Raw genomic sequence first — 18800 nt, forward strand, 5'->3', positions numbered from 1 at the left:
GGACAAGGCTACTTGAAAGAAATGGTAAACTGCAGGGGGTGTTCAAGTAATTGTTTCAAACATTGGGGAGACTAAATAATTAGGCCATAGTATAGGGGTGTCCAAGTAACTTTCTCTAAAAAAAACACAAAGAAGTACAGCAATTACAGATTAATGATAATCGTGCTTTCATGGACCAAAAAATTGACCAATGTGGCCATGTGGCCGTCCTGCATTTTTTTTTGGGAAAATTATATGATTAGTTACTTTTGGGTTTTCATTTACAAAACTGTCCACCTTATGTTTGAGTTAACAAAAATAGACAAAAACAAGTTTAGTTTTACAAAACTGGACAAATTAAATAGTATCTCTACCTCCCACACTTACTTTTTTAGACATTTTTACCCCTGCCATTGCCTTCTCGCCCAGGCATCCCCCATTCCCTGCAACCCTACCTTGTCCTAGCCACCTCCAATATTCTCTGCTACCCCAACTAACAGAGGGAAAAAAAAGAGATTTTTTCAGAGGAAAACTGCCGAGAAAGGAAGGAGAGTCACTGTTTTGTCTGGTTTTGTAAAACTAAACTTGTTTTTGTCTATTTTTGTTAACTCAAACATAAGGTGGACAGTTTTGTAAATGAAAACCCAAAAGTAGCTAATCATGTAATTTTCCCTTTTTTTTGGGGGGTGGGGGGGGGAGATATTCTCTGCACAGCAGGACACAAGGCGCTGGCTGCACCCAGACACAAGGGATGGGCGAGGTAGCCATTTCAACTATTCAAAGGCCGGAGTGTCATTTCACCCACCCCATGTGTCTGGGCGCACTCTGCGCCCCTTGTATAGTGAACATTTCCCCCCTTTTTGTTATTGATAATCGTAGCCATCTTGCACCCCAACGGCCAAATCCACACACTTCCTAAGACAGTTAATCAAGGGCCTAAACGGCTGAGCTTAAAAAATTGCAAAAAAATATATTAATCTGTTGAGAGAGAAACAATGGTAGTTGATTCCGATTTCCGGTCATGATTCCAAACTTTTAAACCTTGATAAAGTTACAATTGAGAAAAGCAACGAAGGAAGACAGTGCTTCACTCAATTGTGTGTGTAGGTGTTTAATGATTAGAGTAAATGGATCTATCATTTAGGGTTTGAATTCTCAAAACCGGTTTAAAGGATCTGCACCATCGATTTGGATTCGAATTGAATTGAAATCAGGAAAGAATTAGACATAAATCAATTGGAAACGACCAAAACCCTAGAAAATGGAATCAGGAAGAAAAGCATAAATTTTGACATAACTTTGGTTTTTTGGAGCTTTTGATTCAACTATTGTAAATTTAGCTAGAAGAGGTAAGTTCATTAATTCTACATTTTTAGTGATTTAAAAAAGATAAGAGTCGGACATACCTCTCTCCTCACCTCTATGGAAAAGTCCCCTTGCCCCTCCCATCCTAGTCCCCTCAGTTGAACTGCTAACTCCAAGAAAGATAGTGGTGTGCCTAACTTCCACCCCTTAAAAAAATACTAAGGAAGAAATGGCCAAAAGAGTGATCTTTGTGTATTCCTGATCAATCCAAAATAAGGTTCTAAGAATATGAGAAAATCATATCAGATCTCAATCAATCCAATTCGATAGATTCCAATGTATAATTATAAAATCATGTTATTATTAGATGATGACATAAATATATATATGCACAAAATTTAAGTCCTAAAACATTTCTAAATGGCATAAAAGCCAAAATAAGAAAAGGGTATAGTTTGATTAACCATCTAGTTTATAGAAGTATTTTTCAATTTTAATCATCACTTGTAAATCATTATTCCCTCCAATTCGCTGTCTCTTTCAATTCCTCTAATTCCTCACATGGGGTGAAAATGATCATCCTACCCCCTATCCCAAAACACTGCCCAAGGTGAGATCCACTCCCCCCTATTAGAGGAATTGAAGATGCCCACATCTTCGAACACCTGGAGGAATTGGAAATCAGCTTTCAGTCAGCACCGAAAAGGATCATGAGTTGGTTGGTTACTTCCTCTAGTAGGAGCTGGGCAGTACACTAATAAATAAAGCAAGGGAATCCATCTTCCTAGTTCCGTGTTTCATTCCCTTCTCTCTCTCTCTCTCTCTCACTCTTAAGCTGGAGCTGGGCTGTAATAAAGCAAGGGAAAATTGGGGAAAACCCCTCTTTTACCTATAATAAAATGTTCAAACAACAGGTTTTGCTTTTTAATAATGTCATCACTCTAACAGTTGAGGCCTCCCCCTCTCGGTCACGTACTGCTACACACTTAAACAAACACAAAAGCCCATCTTTCTCCGTTGCTTCTCCCAACCCATTTGGCCAAAGATATCAGAACTATATATATAAAGAACCCATACTATCTTTTCTCCACAACAGCCAAACAACAATCTCCACCTTCTCTCCTCCATTACATCTAAAGATCAATCTCAGCCTATCTTTCTCTCTCGCAGAGAACTCTTTCTCTACTTCTCAATACCTCCCCTTCTTTACTCCTCAAGTTCACTAATATGGCCTCTTTTGTTTCTACATTGCTCTACCAAGTCCTTTTGGTGGTTTCCCTCTTACATCTCTCCAATGCTGCAAGAAGACTCTCTGGATCGGTGGAGCAACGGCCTATGCTCTTCCAATACCACAAGGGTCCTCTTCTCTCCGGCAAAATCTCTGTTAATCTCATCTGGTACGGCAATTTCAACCCTGCCCAACGCGCCATTATCTCTGATTTCGTCTCTTCCCTCTCATCCTCACCAGCCTCATTGAAGACCGAACCCCAATCCTCTGTTCTCACATGGTGGAAGACCACAGACAAGTACTACCACCTCAGCTCCAAGAACAAGAAGTCCTACTCTTCTCTTTCTCTCCAAATGGGTAGGCAAATCCTTGACGAGAACTACTCATTGGGCAAATCCCTCACCAGGAAGCAAATCGTGCAGCTCGCAGGTAGAGGCGACCATAGAAATGCCGTTAATGTAGTTCTTACCGCCGCAGATGTCAACGTCGAGGGCTTCTGTATAGACACATGCGGAAGCCATGGTTCCCAAGGCAAGAAATCAAAGTTCGCTTACATCTGGGTAGGTAACTCTGAGACTCAGTGCCCAGGTCAATGTGCTTGGCCCTTCCACCAGCCCATCTATGGCCCTCAGAACCCACCATTGATTGCTCCAAACAATGATGTGGGCATGGATGGAATGGTTATCAATCTGGCTAGTCTCTTGGCTGCTACTGCTACCAACCCTTTTGGAAATGGTTTCTATCAAGGCCCGGCTGAGGCACCATTGGAGGCAGCTTCAGCTTGCCCTGGTATCTATGGGAAGGGGGCTTACCCTGGTTATGCAGGGAAGTTGTTGGTGGATTCAACTACTGGTGCTAGCTACAATGCCAACGGTGCAAATGGAAGGAAGTACCTTCTTCCAGCATTGTTTGATCCTTCCACATCTTCATGCTCTACATTGATCTAAGAATTGTTAGGGAGGAGAACCAGAAAGTTGTATATACATACCGTTATATGTGATGTAAAACATTAATTCATTAATTAATTAATTTATTCATTCTATTATTTTCTTTATAAACAGAGACTTTTTTGATAACCTTGATTAATTTGGAAAAACAGGTAAACCTCACTCTCCTCTATTCATCTTTCAAATTTTAAGCTCTTACCATAAGGTAAACATTGAAAATTTGTTGAAAAATTAAGAAGGAACGTAATAGTACACATTGAACGACTGAAAATACAAGTAGATCAATTGCGCAATATGAGGTGAACCATTTGAGTTTAGACAGACACGCTGATCAATTACTGAATATGATTTTATATTTTCTACAAAAAAAATATATGTTTTAATTTTTAGAGATATCCATAATCAAAATCTCAGGCAATGTTTGGTACTCATTTCCATTCTAAGAAAGCATATTCAAAAGCATCTTTAATTGATAATAAGAACATTGCTTGGATACATGTTTGTATTAATATGCATTAATGATTGTAATTGGAATGCTTACATTTCTTTTCAGTATTTCATTTCTGTTTTTTTTGTTTTTTTTTGTTTTTTTGTTTTTTTGTTTTTTTTTGGGAAGTGCTAACATACTTTTTGCAGATCTTGGATCGGGCCAAAGACGTTTGTTTTCGGTCTTTTGAAAATGCTACTTTAATAGGATGGTTTAGATCTCTTGTACAGTTTACCAGTCGTACTAAAATCCCATGTCTATTGGAACACTGTAATCAGTTGCCTTCTTTTTAATTATATTATTCACTATTTTCATAAAATAAAATAAAAAAAACACGTGAGAAGCGCATAGTTGACAAGGTACATAACTCCCTCAACCATGGAGTGGAATTAAGTTATTCTGTCATACACGTCATAGATAACATCTTCCTAGCTAGGGAATTAGCTAACTTGTTGATTTCCTTAAAAATATATTGGAAATTAAATGAAAGAAATAAGTAGGTAAATATAAGATGTCTCCAATCACAAACTACACAGATAAAAGAATATTTGTGGAAGTGTGAATGATGCATGAATAGAGTTCTTATAGTCCATCTCCACCATAAGCCTCCTCTTTACGCAATCCTCTAGAGCCTCCAACAAAATACTTCGAGCGACCATTGCCTCACTCTGAAGCATAGAATAAAAACCCGTTAGTTCAGACTTTGCAATACATAGCTGTTCAAGGTGATATATGATCAAAATCCATAATCCTCCTCATTGATGATCACTACTCCAAGATGCATCGATATTGAATTTCCGCATTGGAAAGTGAAGAAGAATCCAAACCTAGCCATCATTTGAAGGGGCACTGGAGTTGGCATTCATATTTATAGATCTAAATACAGGATGACCCTGAGCCTGAAAGAGCTCTAAATGAGCCTTTTGAGCAGCTTCTATAACCTCCATAAGTGACCAGCACTTTCCACAAACCCCGCTCTCCATAGATACCGTACAATACCACATCAGCCCACGGTCTTCCATCCTTGTTTTTTTCAAACTGGTCGAAAGGAGACCTGCTCTGTATCCAAGATTGGATAGAAATATCACCTGAATTTCTCACATTTTATGATAACGAGCTGTCAGACCATACTGCCTGAGCAAAAGGATATGATACAAGATATGAAATGGAGTCTCCATTGTGCTGCCGCATCTCAAGTATGAAACAACAATTGGAATTTGTCATTGTGGCAACCCCTCTCTTGAAGCCAAACCTGATGTGCATGCTCGCCAAAGCAAATTTCTTACTTTAAGTAAAGTATGACAGTTCCAAATTCTCTTCCAAACTGATGATGAAGTACCATGCCACACACTAATATCAATACCAGCTCGATATCATGAACTTCTTTTGTTTCTTTACCACCAAATATGATAGATCACAAACAAAGAAAACCAACTTACCAATAGTGTCATATAGAGTATTACTATTAAATATGTCTGAGATCCACTTCTATTCTTTGTCAAAGAGAAAGATTTTAGGGACATGCCATAATTTCTAAGAATACTATCCCAAATAGATTTGAAAAAAGACATGAAAACAATAAATGGCCAACGATTTTGGTACAACAAAGACAATAATTTGGAATTGACAAATTCCTTTGGAAAAAGAATTTGACTGGGAAGAGAATTAATCTTAGTTCTCCAAATAGTGAAGGAATGTTTTGGGATTGACAATCATCTGTTTAATTTTATTATTTTTAATCTTTACTCTTATTACTTGTTCATCATATCTTTTTGCTTCATACACTAAAAGACATTCTTTAGAAACAATTGGTTCATCCAAAAGGTTACGATCATCCAATCAAAACCGATTTTTGGCCCCAACAGTTCATTGAATGGGTATAGAGTAGAGAAAAAATAGTCTATAAACAACTAATCAACCTTTATTTTAAATAGAGTAAGCTGACAACATGCTAGCAAACTCATTATTCATCGATTTCGTCAGCAAAGACTCTGTTTTTCTGAGAATTATAGAATAAATTAATTAATGAATGCATGAATAAATGAATGAATTACATCATATATCATGTTTCTATCACACCACTTCCGGTTTGAAATCTATATACAACTTTATGTTTCTCCTTCCCAATTCTTAGACCAGTGCAGAGCATGAAGATGTGGAAGGATCAAATAGGGCAGGAAGCAGGTACTTCCTTCCATTTGCACCATTGGCATTGTAGCTACCACCAGTAGTTGAATCCACCAACAGCTCCCCTGCATAACCAGGGTAAGCCCCCTTCCCATAGATACCAGGGCAAGCTGAAGCTGCCTCCAATGGTGCCTCAGCAGAGCCTTGATAGAAACCATTTCCAAAAGGGTTGGTAGCCGTTGCAGCCAAGAGACTAGCCAGATTGATAACCATTCCATCCATGCCCACATCATTATTTGGGGCGATCAATGGTGGGTTCTGAGGTCCATAGATGGGCTGGTGGAAGGGCCAAGCACATTGACCCGGGCACTGAGTCTCCGAGTTACCAATCCAGATGTAAGTGAACTTCGATTTCTTGCCTTGGGAACCATGGCTTCCGCATGTGTCCATACAGAAGCCCTCAACGCTGACATCTGCGGCGGTCAGAACTACATTAACGGCATTCATATGATCGCCTCTAGTTGCGAGCTGCACGATTTGGTTCCTGGTAAGGGACTTGCCCAATGAGTAGTTCTCGTCAAGGATTTGATTACCCATTTGGAGAGAGAGCGAAGAGGGCTTCTTGTTCTTGGAGCTGAGGTGATAGTACTCGTCTGTGGTCTTCCACCATGCGAGAACAGAGGGTTGGGATTGGGTTTTCAATGAAGCTGGTGAGGATGAGAGGGAAGAGATGAAATCTGAGATAATGGCACGTTGGGTAGGCTTGAAATTGCCATACCAGATGAGATTGACAGATATTTTTCCTGAGAGAAGGGGACCCTTGTGGTATTGCAAGAGCATAGACTGCTCCTCCACCAATCCACTGAGTCTCCTCCCAGCATTGGAGAGATGTAAGAGGGAAACCACTAAGAGAACTTGGAAGAGTAATGTAGAAACAAAAGAGGCCATATTAGGGAACTTTGGAATTAAAGTGAAGAAAAGGAACTTGAGAAGAGCTCTGCAAGGTAGAGAGGCTGAGATTTCTTTTCTGTTCTTGTGGATCAAAGGAGGAGATGGGAGCTTTTATAATAGTGTTGAGGAAGGAGATCTTTAATTGTTTGACAAAAGAAAATGGGTCAGTGAAGCTACGGAGAAGGAGGGATTTGTTCATTTGTATATATTTTAGTGTATGGTAGAGCTGTAGTGATAGATGAGGTGGGCCTTAACTGACAGGCTGATGATAGTTGTTTAAAGAAAGGTAGGTGGTGACTCATTAAAAACTTCTTTCAAACGCGTTATTTTGAAAGCAGAGTTTTGACCTTATAGGGTTGGTTCGGTGGTTCACAGGATGTAGTCAAGGTGAGAGAGTGGGAGGAAGTCACCAAGTAAGTGGCCAACTGTCCCCCACCTTGAAAGTTGAAACATTAGAGTAAATAAAAAAAAATGGTCACAGTTCTCTCAGTCTCTTCCAGGCTCCAGAGCTTGTCTACAACTACAAGGGTTTAAATGACCAAGAAGTACCTACTGGTCAATGATCCATAATTCCATATGGCCAGCCATATGCTTCCACCTCTTTGAGAGTATTGAGTAGAGCATCGAAAGGTCAGAGGGTTAGAAGAAAGTAAAGATACCGAAAATATGAATGGCCTCCTTATTTGAGGCGAAAACGGTTGCGTTCTGTCTGCCACCTCGCAGTTGTGTTCGTCGAACTCACATTGTCATCCATGTCTCTGTTATGTTGGTCATGTCCGACTAAACTTTATCACATCTGATAACAACGGTTTTTAGAATAAATTTAATTAAGGGGTTCATGTTTTCTGTGTCGTAGCGCAGCCTGCGCCCAAACACATGGGCCTGTCATTTAGGGGGATAGAATGATCATTTTGCCCACTCCCATGTTTCTGGGCGCAACCTGCGCCCCCAATACAAAAAACATTCTCCTTTAATTATATCATTGAAATGAAAAGGGAAACGTATGGACTATCTCTCTAATACAAATTCAGTTTGATTTTGATATGTGAAAATAGAATATCTCTTGGTACGATATTGGTTTTTAAGACAAAATCGTCAATATGTATCGATACCGTACCAAATTCTCTATAACACACAAAATTTGTACCGAATGAGGCTAAAGTATATAGCCAAAGTACCAACTTGCAAAATCAAAACCCTAAGTTTTATCCTTAATTTTGTTTCGAAACATAAAAGATATATTTTTTAATTTTTCATTGAAAATCGAAACATGAAAGATATATTTTTAAAATTTCCATTGAAATTCTTGTTAATCTTTCTCTTTTCTTACGTCTCCATCTACAATTCTTTCAATTAGTGACCATTCTTCTCGCTATTGATATACAATAAGAAGAACTAGGTTCAAACTCCTGGGTTTTTTTTTTTTTTTTTTGTGAAAAACAATTCTATTGCAGAGGAGGGCAAAAGGAGCTAAAGGCATCCTGATTATAAGCATCAAGAAGCCAAGGAGTGGAAAGAGGCCAATCTGTCTTACTTTCCACAGACAGATCCATCCTAGCTAGAGAGTGAGCAACAACATTCGCTTGTCTAGAGGTACAAAGAAAAGAAACATAAGGGAATTGGGAGCCAAACCATCGGATGTCCTTCAAAATACCATCAATGGTGATAGGTGGGCTCATCCTTGGGTAGCTCAACAAGGAAATGAGTGTCGCGTTGTCTGACTCGATAATCAAACAAACTCTTGAATCTATGGCATTAGTTCTGAGCAGGTTTAAATTAGAACCACAGGATGCAAGTGTTCATGCTCTTTCATCTTCCATTCTTCTCTATTGTATCGTCTTCTTCATCGTCGCTGGTTGTGGGTGAAAGTGGGATGTTGGAATGGCTCAATCAAATCAAAGCTCCTAGGAATTAATGGATTGTTTGATTTGATTTGATTGAGCCGTGCCAACATCATGTTTTTTATACCAAATAAAAACTGTTTTTAATATCGAATACAAACTATTTTTTGACATTGAATACAAACTATACCAAGTCAATACAATATCAGTAGTAGAAATACAGTTTGTATTCGGTACGATATGGTTTCGGTATCTACTTTCTATCTTTTGTACCATACCGAATTCCCAATACCATACTGACTATCACCCTTAGGCTTAACACACTTGAGCTAGGGAGGAGAGTTCGGGTTTTAAAAGGGTTGATAGGAAAGATGAAGAGGATGGTGCTATAACTCTACATGAGAAGACTATGAAGTTTCAAGCGCATTTGGATGACATGACACAGAATTAGAATTTTCTTCCAGAGTTAAGACTCTTGCCATATCCTTGGCCTTTTGCTATGTCATAAGGGCCAAATATTAATTAAACAAGGCATTTTAATATTTTTTCTTTATATTTTTTTTGGCATAATTTTTGGGAAAATGTTTTTAGTCCAAGAACGTAGCCTATGCCACCGCCCATGAGTCAATCTCTCTCCTCCTCCTATGAAATGACATCTTTATCTCTATTGGGGGAGAAGAGAGATAGACACAAGGAGCACTAGCATAGGCCACACTCTTGGACAGAAAGCATAATCTCAAGTAGGATTATTTTGTAGAATCTTCCAGTCACATTCCATCTACCTTAGGAGAGCTAAGTAAACTCAAACAAAATTATCTCAAAAAAAAAAAAAAAAAAAAAAAAAAAAGACAAATTATTAAGAGACTTTGATATGAGCATGGGTCCTCACTTAAAGAAAAGGTGTTGGGACAATGTATTTTACATTAGGACCAAGTTTCCCTTCGGTCATGGTGAAAGGGAATCCATTCACCGAGTTGGGTTTAGATGTGCGCAGGAGGTATCAGGCGGTATTTTAGGAATATATTAAAACCTAGGATGGTGGGAATCCATTCACTGGGTGATGGAGGGAAACTTACTCTTTTACATTATGTTTGGAGATTGTTTTCCTTTGGCCACGGTCAAGGGATTCTCCCTTGACCGAGGCATTTAGATGGTTTGTAGAGGCTATTGTGGAAAAGTAAAGGGGTATTATCGACCTTGTACAATAAGGAGTGATGTAGAGAAGATTTCTGAAGAATTTTTGGATTGGTTAGATTGGCAGAAGTCCACCCGATTAGGTCGAAAGTGCTAATTTGTCAGCACAACTTCCAAGGGCCATAATTTTTTACTCGAGTGGAGTTATGGGACTCATAACACCAATATCCAAACAGCAACCAATTCTTTATAGCTTAGTTAAGTAACAAGATTCATTGGACTATAGATTCGGGGTCAAATTCACACGTTTAAGGGGTGATCCGGGCCTCCAAAGTTTTGTGCGTGATTTATGGATACTAGTTTCCTATTTTATTTTTCTACTTTTTTTCGTTTCCAGTTTTATTTCATTGTTCTTTCCTTTGTAATCTGATCTTCTTATATAAAGGTCATTTAGGACAAAATAAAGGTATCTTGAAGTTTATGAATCAAACTGGTTTTATTTGCTCTTCTTCCTCATTAGAATTAGGATTTTCTTTACCTTGTGGATTTGAGGGTTGTTAGCACTAGAATGAAATATCCCGCATACTTCTTACTGCGTTGGGGCAAACATTTATGACCCTATATGGGTGTACTTTTCCTACATCCATGGTGAAGGAAAACTTTCTCCTTATATTTTAGTGATCACTAAAATGTGTTGGAGTAATGAAAGTTTGTGTATGAGTGGTGAAAAAGCTATTTTTTGGAGGTATTTCCTCGTGCATCAAAGAAACGGAAAAAATCAAGCCAAGCAAGCAGAAGCAAGTCACCGATCAATCGCAAAGTGATATATCACGAGGACATTTACCAAGGCTTGCATCCTTAAAAGAATGTTCCATAAACTCAGAGAACAAAAGAAGTATGAAATGTTGGAAGCATTCAATGGAAGATCAAGCTTCAAGAAAATACTTCATAAATTGAAATGCCTCGGAAACAAGAATTGGTAGTGGAGGCCTTCAAGAATAGTTCCACAATGGCACAAGTATTTAGGATTAGTTTCATATTTGTATATTTCTTGTAATCCTAGTTTCAAAGTTTCTAACACAACTAGACACCCTTGAGACAGTTATAAACCATCTTTTACAATTGACTAAACAAAAGAATTTGCTGATCATCTATTCAAGTTCATCATTTTCAATCTACTCTTCCTTGTTCATCAAATCTTTTTGCTTCATACACTAAAAGACATACTTTAGAAACAAGTTGTTCATGGAAAGCTTAAGATCATCCAATCAAAACTGAGTTTCGATCCTAAGAGTTCATAAAACGGGTATAGATTAGAAAAAAAAAAGTCCATAAACTACTAATCACCCTTTGTTTTTGTTAATGCAAACACTAAGAAACACGAAGAAACAAAACAGACCAAGATGACAGAGAGATTTAACATGGTTCACACATCAATATGATGTGCTACGTCCACAGACGAAACTGAAGATGTTTCACTATATATCTGAAAGAAAATACAACAGAGATCTCTCATGAACACCCAAAGGTCGGCAAGAACTCTCTCCAAAAACCCTAACACGAAAAACCCCCAAATCTTACTTCTCACTTTTACTTACACAACAAGACAAATAAATACTTTTCCAAGTTGGATCGATCCATCAGGTCAGACCATATCATCACAGACCACTGAAAAAATCTCATTCATGTCGCCACCAAAAAAGCCAAAGTTAGCCAATCTTTGTTGTATTATTATTTTATAAAAGCATTTTTTGGGTCAATGTACTATTTCAAAAAAGTACTTTTAGAGTCATGTGGTACAAAGTTTCAAAATATGTGTCTTTTGTTATTCTCTCCTTATTACTTCCCTCCATTTTTAGTTTGAATTTGTTGTGTTTTCTTATGTGCAAAAGGCAATATTGAGCTCATGAATAGTCCCACATTGGTTATGGGAGAGTAACGTGAGGGGTATATATATATGGTTGGTTCCTTAAGGTGTGAGCCCTTTGGAGAGGTAGTCACCCTACACTCTAGTGTGTGGGAGGTCCGTGGGGTGCTTTTGAATCGCATGTGCGTGCTCCGGGCCGAGGTCGGGGTCGGGGTCTGGGTGTGGGTGTTGGCGAAATCTTATTTTTTAGATAATATAAGTTTTGCACTTTTGAGTTTTAATCTTTATTTTAAAACTCGGTTTGGTTCACCCATGGTTCATCTATACGGTTGAACCATACATACCTATTCATACACATATACGAATAGATACGCCCCCTCTCCATACGTGAAGGATACATGTACCATCTCACCTGTAATCCATATGGATATGTCCCTTCATGAAAGGGTACTCCAGCCTTACATATACAACTTTTCATGCCTGTCATTTTATATACACAACAGAATTTGTTTTCTGTCTCTGCAACTGTTCATTCCAGAGACAGTTTAACCTTATTGCATCTTCTATAAACATATGGCTAGTATAGCCATTTGGTATCCTTAGTACTCGTATCAGGTTCTGCAACCTATACGTTTAGGAGTTGTTTCATCTTGGAGGGCTAGGTGCAAGGTCAACCCCGTTGCAGAAGTGGGGGCATCTAAAACCTTAAGGAGAGTATCTGTCAGATACGACTCAACTCATCCTATTCGTGACTGTTCTTGTTCATGCTGTAGAAGTTCTCCTCTCTGATTGGTGTCTCGGTACTGATAACAGGTATTTTACTTATTACTGTGTTACAGTTTAGTCGTACAATATATGCCTTGTATAACAATCTTTGAAATAAGTACAAGAATTGGAGACACACATAAGAATTTCAAATGGAGTTGGGTGACAACATGCTAGCATACTCTGTTATTCGTCAATATCATCAGCAGAGACTCTGCCTTTCCGGAGAACAATAGAATAACCCCATATATACAAATTTCTGGTTCTCCTTCCTAATTCTTAGATCACAGTAGAGCATGAAGACATGGAAGGATCAAACATGGCTGAAAGCAGGTACTTCCTTCCATTTACACCATTGGCATTGTAGCTAGCACCAGTAGTTGAATCCACCAACACCTTCCCTACAAAACCAGGGTAAGCCTCAGTGGCATAGATACCAGGACAAGCTGAGGGTACCCCTAATGGTGCCTCAGCCGAGCCTTGATAGAAACCATATCCAAAAGGGTTGGTAGTAGTTGAACCCAAGAGATTAGACAGAATGAAAACCATTGCATCCATGGCCACATCATTGTTTGGGGAAATCAATGGTGGGTTCTGAGGCCTATAGATATGCTGGTGGAAGGGCCAAGCACAATGATCTGGGCACTGAGTCTCCGAGTTACCAACCCAGATGTAAACCTTCTTCGCTTGAGCACTATAGTTTCCGCATGTCTGCACACAGAAGCCCTCGACGATGACATCTGAGGCGGTCAGAACTACATTGACGGCATTTATATGATCGCCTCTACCTGCGAGCTTCACGATTTGCTTTCTAGTGAGAGACTTGCCAATGAGTAGTTCTCATCAAGGATTTGATTACCCATTTGGAGAGAGTGAACGAAGAGGGCTTGTGTGTGATCTGTGGTCTTCCACCATGTGAGAAAAGAGGGTTGGGGTTGGGTCTTCAAGGATGAGAGGGAAGAGATGAAATCTGAGATAATGGCCCGTTTGGTAGGTTTGAAATTGGCGTACCAGATAAGATTGACAGAGATTTTGCGTGGGAAAAAAGAACCATTGTGGTATGGTAAGAGAATAGACTGCTCTTCCTCCAACAATCCAGAGAGTCTCCTCCCAACATTGGAAAGCTGCAAGAAGGTAACCACCAGAAGGACTTGGAAGAGGAATGTGGAAACGAAAGAAGCCATAATAGGGAACTTGAGAACTTGAGAAGAGCTCTGCAAAACAGAGAGGCTGAGATTGCTTTTCTATTGTTGTGGAGCAGGGGAGATGATAGGAGATTCATATAGTTTTGAAGAGGTTTATTTAAATTATTACGTTGACAAAATGAATTCTTTAGTGTTTGTGCATTTCCTTTGCTTATTTAGTGTATGGTAGACTGTCACTGATGGAGAGGTGCCTTGACTTGCAAGCTGAGACAATTGTTAAAAGGAAGAAGGGGAGGTGTCATTGGGCCGGATAAAAATTCTCTGCAGTGCTTAATCTTGAGGTGCCTTTGTAATTTGGTCTCCGAGTTCGACACGTGAAAGATGCTTCATCCAATGGTGCGAGTTCAAGCAGACTTAATTGTTATTATTATTTTTTTTTTTTGTCTTTCTACTCGAGCTTATATCATTGGATGAAGCATCTTTCGTGTGTCAAGCTCATAGACCCAAACTGCTAAGAGTCTGGATCCTCTCCATTGACATTTAACCACCAGAGTCGATCTCCCACTATCCATGGGGTGTGGGGACCACATTTGGGAATGGGGACCACACCCCACGAATGGTGGGAGATCGACTCTGGTGGTTAAATGTCATTAGAGAGAGTCTGAAGGCACCGCAAGATTAAGCATTGCAATATTGCAAAGGATTTTTATCCGGGCCAGCTTTTTTTATTTTATTTTATTTTTTGTAGAAATAAGGCCACCTTTTTTTTATTTTTGTAGAAATTGGGCCGGCCTTTTGCATCGGTATCTTTTTTTTAAGAAAGTAAGAAAAAAACTTGAAAGGTTTCCTTATTTGGGGTGAAGAAGGGTTGTGTTATATCTATCTACTACATGGTAAGTAGGGATCTTTATCCTCTCAGGTTCCTGTCCGGTATAGTTCATACGGTTCCTCTCATAGGGGGCAAAAATGACCACCTTAACCCCTACCCAAACACACTACCCGGGTGGGGTCCACCCCCCCTTATTAGAGGCACTAGGGAACTGTACCAGGCAGAGAACTTGAGATAATTTTTCTGATAAGTAGTTTATTATTTTATCGCACATTGTTGACCATTTCATCATCTAATATGTTTTTTTTTAATTCAACCATATTTCACTTTTTTATAATGGGAATGTACCTCTATGGGATTATTTAAAGCTTGACACCTTTTTTTAAACAGTTTTTTTCTCTTATTCTCTAAAGATATTTAAGTTAGAAGTATAAAAGGGTTATCAAAGATAGTTTCAAAATGATATTTCATTATGTCATTATCAAAAGGTGTCTTTATCATACATATATTTCGTATAAATATATAAAATGACAATATTTATCCATATTGGAGAAAATTATGTATAATACTTAAAGGGCCAAAAAAAAAAAAAAAAAAGGTAACAAATTATTTGACATCTTGAGAGGTACGTGTCAATTACAAATCCTTTTTATAATAAAGGCTTTTAAAATAATTTAAACTTGTAAAGATGGGAAAAATATTGCCAGGTTGCCATTGTGGAGTTTCCCTCCCACATGATTCTTTATTATTTTCTCTCACCTACTATGAAAATGTGGGCCCAATATGGATACTACCTTTTCAGGGCACGCATTAGTATGGTGTGCATATTTCTCCCCACACTGACATTATTGGGAACCCTCTCCCATTAAAAATATAAGAAGAAGAGTCTAAAATATGTGAATCATATGATTGAGACGATCTATAATTTAGGTGTGGTCAACTCTATGTGTGGTGTGCATTTTTTATTTATTTTTTTTGTTGATATTGTAAAAACTAAGAACACAGGTTTCTAAATTTGGGAGAAAAGAAATAGGGAGTCGTTACCTAGATTAAGGTCTAGGACCCATAAACAGTCCCCCTAACTCCATTTGAACCTGTTAGACAATTAGATTTAGGTCAAGTTGCAAACTAGGGAAGGGGTTAAGCACCCTAGTCTAATATGTTAAATTGACCTTCTTATTTTGCTTGGTATTTAAACAAAATAATAAATATTTCTAATCAACAAACTAAACATAAACAAAAGCTGAAAAAACATGAAAATAATCAAATATAAGGGAAAGGAGAAGAAAACTTACCTAGGCTGAAGGCTATCTCCAAAAAAGTTAGAAAGCACAATCCTAGAATAAACTAATGAGAGAGGTTCTCCAAGTGGTTCTTTTCGATTTTTATTATTACCTGTTATTTTATATGGCATGTTAGGTAGAGATGTAAACGGATCGAATTCAGTCGAATAGTGGCATTATCATATTCGTATCCGTTTATATTCGGAAGAATTCGGATAATATCCTATCGATTTTCGGACAGATTTGGATAGTTTCCGGATAGTGATTTTTTGAATACAGATTCTTCTAAATGGATATGAACGCGGATTGAATACGAATTTTTGACTATCCATTGACATCTTTACCATTTTTATGATGAGGGTTAGTGTCACACCCCAATCCCCACCCTAGGGTTTTGGTATGACTAGGATGCTTCCCAACATCCCAAACCGCCTCCAGGATTACGAATGCAATGGCTTACCTCACAGTCACATAGTCAAGAATCATAAAGAACATCGGAGTAACGGAAGACTTTTTAAAACAAGGCCACTGGTTCTCATAAAGGGAAACTAGAGTGATAATAAATACATAGAGTGGATTATCCTTGAATTTAAAGTTAATACAACAGAAGTCGTTTCATAAGTACAGCAAAGAAAGGAAAACATGCAACAAGAAAATACAATATCAAAAGCAACAAGAAGTAAAAGAAGCATCAATGGTCAATGACCAACTTTCGCATCTACATCCTTTACCAGGTCCTTTATCATCCACCGGTACGGTACAATCTGTATTACATTCTAAAAAGAAGGATTCCACAAGGGGTGAGCTTCCACTAAGCCCTGTGAGCAGAAAGTTGAACTACACACACAACAACAATAGTTTGACTGCAAGCCGAACCTGATAAATGTGCATCATTGACGTCCAATACCACCAATGATGACTCGCACATTAGATCCAATTTATAGCTATGCATCATATACAATAGTTCAAACGACAATATGAATCATGATATATGATGCGCAATGAATTATGATGCAGGGCATGCATGCAGTGATATTATATACAACGCAATAGGCATTATCCCTGGTTCTGGAATTTACCCGTTAGACACTCAACGATAATGAACCTAACTGCGTGTGGAAGCCTGCCAATCATGGACACACATCAGTGTCTCAGCAAACCTCCGATAAACCTAACAACGGTTTCAGAATTCACCCATCGAACACCCGGGTTGGTTACCAATTAAGGCGATCACGATGTAGGAATTAACCCATCTACCACCTGTATCCCTTTTATCACATTTACGCGATCACGGTCTAGGAATTAACCTATCTACCACCCGTATCCCTTTAATCACAATATACAAACCCATTATGCACAATGTTATATGAAACTATCGTATTGAGAGATACTCCGGGCGCATCAATGTCTCATACCATCTATCACTTGAGTACCAGCACAACACGACGCATTACAAACCAAATATAATACATGATGAGAAGCATTAAACAAACCACATTATCATTTCATCCATTTCCAACCACAATTACAATGCATAGCCATCAATTAACATACACATGAACACATTCATAGTTAAATAATACAAACATAAATTATGCATGAAATATGACAAGTATTATAAATGCATCAATTGTATCATTTAAGCATAGAATCACTCAAGGTAAAAAAAGTCCAACCCCCACTCATCGATTGTTTGTTATAGATTTGTAACCGTGCAATGATTCCCGTTCAAGGTCACCCTCCCGTACGTATACAAATGCCTAGGGAAGCATGTAAGAGTGTTAGGAGAGTTAAGGAAGGCCTCATAGAGAAGCCCCCAAAGCTACATAAGTTTATAGGCTTCAGAACAATATCGAATGCAGGGTCGGATTCAAATAGGGTCTTTCATCCGACCTTGCATCCGATCCTTCCTGTAGGCTCAGGCCTCATCGGATGCAAGATCGGATGCACACAGGACATTGCATTCGATACTACCCAGGTGCGATTTTTAAGGTCTTTAACAGCCCATTTTGCCCCATTTGGTTCTTTAAGTTCTAAGGGCTAGGGAGGGGGTGTCCTTGGGTCTGTTAAGGTCTTAGAAATACAAGCCATTCAAAGATTAAGAGATTCCATAGATTCAAGGATCCAAAAGCTAGGGTTTCTCTTGGGTGTTTGAAACCTTAAGGTCAATGGGGTTCAAGGAGGGGTTTTAATGAGTGCATTTAAAGGTCATGACACCACTAATGAGGCCCAACACATAGTTAAGGTCATACTTTGGGTTCTAATGGAACCCCAATTCAACTCCAAATTTCCAAGATTCCATATCCAAAACTAATGAGGGAAAAACGAGTTTTTAAGGGCATCGAGGGTAGACCTTGGCACCATAATAGATCATGTAATTAGAATAGTTAAGGGGCATTTTAGGTTGTAATTAAACCCCATAAAACTTTAGCAAGTTCTACTCAAACAATCACGATGTAGGCGAGGTCACCGGATTAAAATTTTGTCCTAACGTTACTGTCAAAACATTAGGGTTTTGATCCACTTTCTAGGGTCTTCCACTCTAATTAGGTCTAAGAGTCCTTTATAATAATTGTATCCCTTTAAGTCTAGTGTATAACGCAACTTGAATCGCATCGAGATGACATGTATAGACCAAATTATGGTCAAAACAGTGAGCAAAGGTCAAAGCTGGGCAGTTCCAGACAGGATCGGATGCAACATCAGATTTACGCAGGATGTTGCATCCGATGCATCTGGAACACAATTTTCTTCCCTGACAATCAACTAAATCGATCCCCAAAGCCCATTAATGACTCCAAGGCCTTGTGGGGATGGTTTCTAAGGTTCATTAAGGTCCTATTAACCCTAATGGCACAAAGAATCAAGGCATCTATAGTCCATACTCAGTTACTCAACCCAAACTTGAGTTT

The 18800-nt window shown here is 38.6% G+C and overlaps 2 protein-coding genes and 1 pseudogene across 2 annotated transcripts; 1 reads left to right on the forward strand and 2 right to left on the reverse strand.

Moving 5' to 3' along the window:
- Positions 1–2393: 2393 nt before the first annotated feature.
- Positions 2394–3499, forward strand: LOC122659768 (protein PHOSPHATE-INDUCED 1-like). The gene has a single exon (XM_043854902.1). The coding sequence runs from the start codon at positions 2512–2514 to the stop codon at positions 3457–3459; it is 948 nt and encodes a 315-aa protein (XP_043710837.1). The 5' UTR covers positions 2394–2511; the 3' UTR covers positions 3460–3499.
- Positions 3500–6061: 2562 nt separating this feature from the next.
- Positions 6062–13869, reverse strand: LOC122659772 (protein PHOSPHATE-INDUCED 1-like). The gene is made up of 2 exons (XM_043854905.1): positions 13855–13869; positions 6062–7086 (listed from the first exon to the last, which is right to left on the reverse strand). Exon 2 carries the CDS (start codon positions 7019–7021, stop codon positions 6077–6079), a length of 945 nt encoding a protein of 314 aa, XP_043710840.1. The 5' UTR covers positions 7022–7086; positions 13855–13869; the 3' UTR covers positions 6062–6076.
- LOC122659774 lies at positions 12911–13839 on the reverse strand (annotated as a pseudogene).
- Positions 13870–18800: the final 4931 nt, after the last annotated feature.

This window comes from Telopea speciosissima, chromosome 4 (assembly GCF_018873765.1).
Source record: "Telopea speciosissima isolate NSW1024214 ecotype Mountain lineage chromosome 4, Tspe_v1, whole genome shotgun sequence".
Classification (NCBI taxonomy): Eukaryota; Viridiplantae; Streptophyta; class Magnoliopsida; order Proteales; family Proteaceae; genus Telopea; species Telopea speciosissima.